Raw genomic sequence first — 7,190 nt, 5'->3', positions numbered from 1 at the left:
AGTTTGATTGGTGGATGAACTGAAAAGGCGGGAACAAGGCGGAAACCAGGAAGTGAACAAGAGCCGTTTGACAGATACGATGTTTACTGTAGTTTAACACCGTTAACTGTAGTTTAACACCGCAAACTGGAGCGCCATTAGTTGTTAGACCAACTGTCGCTAACACGGGAGCGATAATGCAGAATCTGCGGAAACGTCGAAGCAACGATACGACAACTCAAAGGTACACTTTACGCTGACGTTATTGTTTCCTTTTTAGCCGTTTGTTAACGTTAGTGAATGAAAGCAGAGTCGGTTCAAAGACCACACTCACGGTGGGACATTAGTACATTAACTTCTTTATAAGTTATAAGTTAGTGTTTAATAACGTCAGTTCTTACGCATCTTGTGTCCAGAAAGTGTCTTTGTGGTTATAAACAAGGACCGACTGCATAAACACGCGGTTGCATACGTCAGAGATACGATGCAAGAGGCTTTTGGTGACCTTCCTCTTGTCTGCAGTCCGTCTTTGGCTGTTTGTTATCTTGCTGCTGGTCCTAAATCACATGACTGAATAAACACAGCTTGCTTTTGAACTTTTGTAACATCCCTTTATTGTTTTAATTATTTGACAAATTCACTGTGTTACGTTGTGGGTCCACAGAAGCTGTTAATACCTGTAGTCTTTTTTTTTCTTTCTTTCTGGCCTTAGTTTGGTCGCTTTGTGTATGCAGTGAGCTAAACACACTCCCAGAAAGAAACCAATAGTGGCCAACATTTGAATAATGTGTTTACTGATAAGAAAAGAAAAGGAGGATGCCATTAAAAATCTCTTTCTGGAAGTTTGAACATAAATTGGTTAGTTAGTAAAACATAACAAAGAAACCACATTTACAAAAGTATAGCATCTAGTTGTCAACTTAGTAATTTGACAACATCTTTTAGTATAAAAAGAGCATATCTGGATCAGATAAAATATGCTTGTCAATACACTCAGTTCTGACTAAATGAGAGTAGCAAATGCCAAGTTAGACTGCAACGACAATGGAGCCGTGCCATTGGATATATAAATGCCAGGAGTGAGGCAGACATGGAGGTCGACGGAACCGTAGTGTCCGCGTTCGGCGTGTGACAGGAAATTGCAGATTTGGACATCTTGTATGCGTATGACTATTGCTAAGCAAAGTGCTTTGTTACATTTTATATGAAGGATCACGTGGCCAAAACATTTATAATGGTAATTAAGATTAGTAAAAAGCAGCAAAGGCCACCGTGTGTTTTACCCCGAATTGACTGCAGTAGTAAATAGTATATAGTAAACCTCACTTTACTGCAGTATTCCCAACATGTCTATTAAACGCTCAACCTCCTTTCTGCCCTTTTGCTTTTGTAATGTTGACAGCACTCCTGGCCCTTTGAAGGTAAATGTGCCCCGGCAGAAGAGGTCGCGTTTCCACTGTGACCTGTGGTTCTGTCTGACTCTGCAGAACTGGATACTGGACTTTGGAAGACCTATCGTCATGGTGAGGGAGATCAATGCACAGGCCATTTGAAAGAATGACATGATAGTAAAAAAAAAAAAGAAAGACAAGATGCATGGTTACCCTCACATTTAATGCAGCAATGAACACCAAATGGTTTCTTGGTATCATATTGTATTAGATAACCCTTCCTCTGGAGTGGTTTCCCCTGAACAAGCCAGTGCTGGAGACTATTTTCCACATGGCCTACAACGTCATAACACCGTTCCTCATGCTCAAGGTAAGTGTCGACACACGGAAGAGACAAATGCAAAGGATATGCAGCATGTCCCAGAAAATTGCTTTTTCTTCTACGTATGAGACTGATTAATTAAACCTTTTACATTTTCGAAACATGCCCACCATGGTCACATGTACACAGCGTACCTACTAACCAACAACAACAGACGGGTATAATTGACCCCCACATGGACAAAAGTGCTGCTTGTGACAAAGGGGCGGAAACAACAGGAAACCATTTTGTTCTCCGCGATTCATACAGTATAAGCCATACAGGAAATATGTGCAGCAGTTAGACACAGCTCAAACACACAAGCTGGTTAACCCCAGGTGCCAATTATAAATGACATTTACTGTTGCATATTAATTAGGCTGAAAGTATTAAATTCCCGATTGTATTCCTGACAGTGATTGTGCTTTGCCGTGGGTTGCCTTTGCACTGCTTCCATCACTGCAGGGAAACCTGACATGATTGCATAATAAATATCTTCCATACACTTTGCTTGCTGGAGCATTTTGCATCTGATTTCATTAATTTTTTTATAATGATAAACACAGACCTTAACGCTTAACCACTTACTTGTAGTTGCACTAATGTTTGTGTTGCTTATTTTCCATTCCTTATTTTCAAAGAAACAAATCTCCGTAACGAATACAATTTCCAATCAACGTTATGATTAGATTGTGACTAATTTCCACACCCAGCTGTGGCACTTTTAAGGGATTTTATCGTTCTCTACTATTGATGTAAATCTAAATCCGGTTGTGTTTGTATTGCACATTTATTTAGCTGAACACTCCCTCTTGATTCTGAAGAGATAAATGCACTTGAGGCTCTTGTTCTGTCAGTGTTGCATGTGATTGGCCTGTAATTACCAAACCCCTTTCATGCGATTGTAATCATAATGTAGCTGGTGAGGTTGAGTGAGTCGGTTGATTGTCAGCTTTATAAGATCCAACATGTTAATGTTTAGCTGCCTGACTAGGTGGTACTGGCCCTTTTGGGTTGCCCCAGTAAAGATTGTGTGCGTTGTTTTCCTGTTGCGTCTAAAGCTAACCTGACACGTGACGCAGAAAAAAAAGGTGACATACCTCATTGGTGAGGTTCTTCCACACGACCACAAAGACTTGGGGGTTGATTCTTGAATTCTATTATCTAACGAAACTAATTCTGTATAATAAAGTTGGTGTCACACCGTGTGTCATTGCTCCATTCAGCTGATTGAGCGCAGCCCCAGGGAGCTGCCTCGTTCGGCGGTCTACCTCTGCATCATCACGTTCGTGATGGGAGCCAGCATCCACCTGGTGGGAGACTCCATCAACCATCGGCTCATCCTGAGTGGCTACCAGCTCCACCTGTCAGTCAGAGAGAACCCCATCATCAAAGACCTCAAACCTGCCTCACTGGTGAGTATCTATTGTGTTTTAAGTAGAGCAGGGTACAGTACTGGGAGCACTGGAATACCCCGAGAAAATTGTCAAAAGGTCGGCTATCCTACAGAATTTATTCATATATATTTTGTTAATCGTCACCTCTCGTAATGTCATACAACAAAATAAATGTTTGTGTCGCTTGCCACGACTCTCCAGAGAATATTCAGTGTCCACCTATGACAGACAGGAGTGGTATACGGGTAACTGATGGATGTGTTTTTTTTACATTAAGACTGGCTGGATTTGATCCCTGGCTTACAAGGTTTATGTCTATAGTTGCTCCAATGCTTCCTGGCCAGTGGGGTAGCCATCAGTGATGAAGGTTAATGGGTGAAATCAGTTGAAGGCCTCTACTCCCCGTCATACATATGGGCCGAGAGCTCTATTTTAAGCGCATTAAAAGTGGACGTTGTAATATAAACCTGATAAAGTGATTCATATTTACTTCTTTCTTTTTTTTTTTAATACAAGGATGCAAGGCGACAACAAATCTCTTGGTCCCACCTCTCTGCTGATACTTTCCCCGTGCGGAGTCTTTTTGTTGGACACTGCACACTTAACGTTATGAAAATACAGGCCAACCCATTGACACCATTCGGCGGTCTGTAAGCATCCCATTGTGCCTCTTACGTGTGGGTGTAATACACGTATTATTGTGCACAACGTAGTGATACCTGCACAAATCACATATGATCCAAGCTCTCTGTGTTCAATACATCCACACAAACGGAACTATAAGTGGAGGTATGTACACACCATGAGTGATAATTTACTGTCGACTCAAAGCTGGAGCCGCCATCCGAGAGAGTTAAGTCTGATCTCTCTGGCGGATGCTGTTTTAATTGAACTTGTGTAAATTCAAACTCTACAATTGTCTTTAGTATTTGCTTATTTTGCACATGATGCATGTGGAAAAGCAATGAATATTTGCAGCGCATCTATATCACCTTTTTTTTTTTTTTATGAGGATTTACGGAAGAGTGTGTGATTTTTATACGGTGTTATTATCACGCAGAGCTTTTCACACTACCATAATACTGTAGATGAAGAAGGACTTGACACGGCATTTTCTTTTTAAATAAATACATTTTCAAATAAGATAGTGAACAGGAAAATGTGCTCCAAAGCCTAAAGAGTTTATGCGCTTGAGTGTCATTTAAATGTCAAAGCGGTGCAAAAAAGCAGGCGGCTACAAACCACATATTGTAGGAGACGATCAATATATTCCACATGGGTCAAGTGGGTGTGTATTTAACTAATATAATATGGGTGACACATTAAAAGGAAACAAACTAAGACTACCCAACGCACAAGAGATTCCCTCATTTGTTGTGCTTGTGGAGAGCAATGTTTAACAAGTTGCTCTACTAATTGTTGAGATCTGGTTACTGTGAAGGCCATAACATATGATTCACATCATATTTATACTTAAACCATTCAGGGTAGATTCACATTCTATATTTCTTATGTTTCTTTTCCCATCTATTCAGGCCCTTTTCCTCTTAATAGCCACAATAGACTAACTGTAACTGGTACAAGACCAGCAGGTGGCACTGTGGCATTGGACAAAGACGCAGAATGACATTCCAGTTTATGAAAGGTGGCATTAAAACCCACATGTTAATCTTGTAATGAGAACACTTCATTTGTTTTTGCCATTCCTCCACAGATCGACTCCTTCGAGCTGCTGTATTATTACGACGAACACCTGGGACACCTGATGTGGTATGTCTTTGTTTTGCGTCTTTTGAAAAACACGTGGACGCAAGAAACCAACGGAAGTGTCGATTCAGAGAGGAAACAAATATCTGTCTAATGATGTCATCGGTGTGCTGGAATTTGTGGCCATTATAAATATCTAAAGACACGTTTTAGAATTGGCAGACTGTGCAGGTTTGGTGAAACGGGGTGACATTAGAAGCAGGAGGAGGAGGTTTATCTCTCCTCAATCGGCCCATTGCCTGATATCGGACAGAATTGATGGTGGACTCCAAAGGTCTGGACCTTTTTAGCTTCATGGCTCAATCAACTGTGTGTAAGCTATTTAGATCATTATTCTCATATCCCAATATCGATATATTGGCCAAAACCGGGGATGTTGTGTTTTATGGTCGGCACCGTAGCTCTTTTTTTATTTTTTATTTATACATGATAAGGATGCTTTTTGAATTTGTCTTTCTCTTCTAAATTTTGACCAAAATAGGCACTTGATATTCTACAGTTACCTGACTAGCAGTCGTGTGTACGAGAAGTTTGACAACCTGTCAATCTGAAACAATCATTTTATGGGTTTATGGGCGACTATGGGTCAGTGGTTAGCATGCCCGTCTTTCAATCAAGGGGTTGGCAGTTCAATCCCCGCCCTAGTCGATGTGTCCTTGAGCAAGACACTTAACCCTGCATTGCTCCCCGTAGCTGTGTCTACGGTGTATAATGTAAAGTGTCTTTGAGTATCTAGAAAAGCACTATATAAATTAAATGGATTATTATTATTATTATTATGAAAATAGTCTCAGATTTCTTTTTTTTCATTGTAGCTTTAGTTGGTTGATTCTGTTTTACAATAATAAATAATAAATGGTTCTTTCTTTCACTAAGCCCCGCCAGGTTTGCGTCATCCCTTCACAAAGAAATACTTGAAGCTGACCGGTACCAGTCGACAATACCGTTTCTGCCTCTTGTGTTGTTGAAGGTATATTCCGTTCTTCGCCATTCTGTTCCTCTACTTCACCGGCTGCTTCACCAAGGCCGAGGAGGAGAAGAGGCTGCCTGTCTCCGGCCGCCTGTTGCTGGGACCCAGCGCTCTCTACTATTGGTCAGTCGCGTGTGTATGTATATGTATACATATATATATATATATATATATATATATATATATATATATATATATGTATGTATGTGTAGAGAGAATTAAGACACAGCATTTACTCTTTTTATCAGATGATTGACAGTAAACAGAGTTTGCAAAAAACGTTGTACATAATGACAAAAAAGAAAGTTTGACCAAAAAACTATTGAAGAACAATTTGTGTTGTTGAAAACTGTATTTTAGCACCATATGGTTTCCTTTTGTAGGGATGAAAACATTTATTTCCATCTTCAAATCAAAAGGCATTATTTTGTGAAGTAAACATTTGCACTGTGCAACAGACGTCAACATAGACCGCCGCCTTGTGTGCCGATTGCAAAGGTTACAGCTGTAATTTAAAAAGTTGCCGTCTCTCTCTTAACCTTCTTCCAGGTACCTGGTCACCGAAGGACAAATCACTGAACTCTTCCTCCTCACCTTCCTCGCCATGGTTGTCATGGTGATTCATCAACACCGTAAAGGCCTCAGTCCAGACAGCAATGGCCTGTTCCTGTTCTGCAGTTTCAGCGTCACCGTGCTCCTGGTTGCACTGTGGGTGGTTTATCTGTGGAACGATCCGGTGTTGCGCAACAAGTACCCCGGACTCATTTATGTGCCGGAGCCTTGGTCCTACTACACCTTACACATCAAGCAGAACCACTGAGTCGCTCCAGGTCACTCCAGGTCTGCGCAGCTCTTTGTCTGAAAGAAAAGAAAAAAAACATGTTCCTGACCCAGAGGCCACGTGTGAGCTGATGATTCATATCTCTCGTCTTTCTTCAGCAGACTTCCCGTGACGGAGGTAGCGGCTGCACTCGGACGACGATGACGATCCGTGAAGGCTGTCGATGGCGTTGAAGGTTCTGCTGCCTTCAGCCGTACGTTCAGGAGAAGATTTTGTCTCCTCGGTTTCGTTCTATATCGCGAGGGAGACTTTGAACAGGTTGGAGTTGTTTATGTTCGGTCTGAATTTGGACATTCGGTCAGATCTGTAAAAACTGTTTGGAATCTCGTGACATCTGAGACTAAGAGAGATCCATTTAAGGACGAGCACCATGTGTAATGTCAACAGATACTTTATATGGGGCCCGAAACGAGAAAGGGGGCCTCAACGTTGGGTAAAAATGCAGCAGCCAATTTAGGGCCATTTTAATGTGTCAGTTTACATT

The 7,190-nt window shown here is 41.2% G+C and overlaps 1 protein-coding gene across 3 annotated transcripts in view; it reads left to right on the top strand.

The window, feature by feature from the left end:
• The window catches only part of cln6a (CLN6 transmembrane ER protein a), a 7,561-nt gene continuing 371 nt past the window's right edge, over window positions 1–7,190 (top strand). Inside the window, exons 1-8 of one of the 3 annotated variants that reach the window (XM_034529567.1) lie at window positions 1–223; window positions 1,382–1,502; window positions 1,642–1,740; window positions 2,958–3,146; window positions 4,843–4,898; window positions 5,866–5,988; window positions 6,415–6,705; window positions 6,805–7,190. The exon at window positions 6,805–7,190 is cut by the window's right edge and continues 371 nt beyond it. In XM_034529567.1, the coding sequence (XP_034385458.1) occupies window positions 177–223; window positions 1,382–1,502; window positions 1,642–1,740; window positions 2,958–3,146; window positions 4,843–4,898; window positions 5,866–5,988; window positions 6,415–6,685 (906 nt within the window). In that variant the 5' untranslated portion in view covers window positions 1–176 and the 3' untranslated portion in view covers window positions 6,686–6,705; window positions 6,805–7,190. Of the gene's footprint in view, window positions 224–1,381; window positions 1,503–1,641; window positions 1,741–2,957; window positions 3,147–4,842; window positions 4,899–5,771; window positions 5,989–6,414; window positions 6,706–6,804 lie in introns of all 3 variants that reach the window. The other 2 variants (XM_034529568.1, XR_004609252.1) reach the window with 2 other exon arrangements.

This window comes from Cyclopterus lumpus, chromosome 3, assembly GCF_009769545.1.
Source record: "Cyclopterus lumpus isolate fCycLum1 chromosome 3, fCycLum1.pri, whole genome shotgun sequence".
In the NCBI taxonomy this organism is placed as follows: domain Eukaryota; kingdom Metazoa; phylum Chordata; class Actinopteri; order Perciformes; family Cyclopteridae; genus Cyclopterus; species Cyclopterus lumpus.
This window is presented reverse-complemented; position numbering and strand designations above follow the sequence as displayed.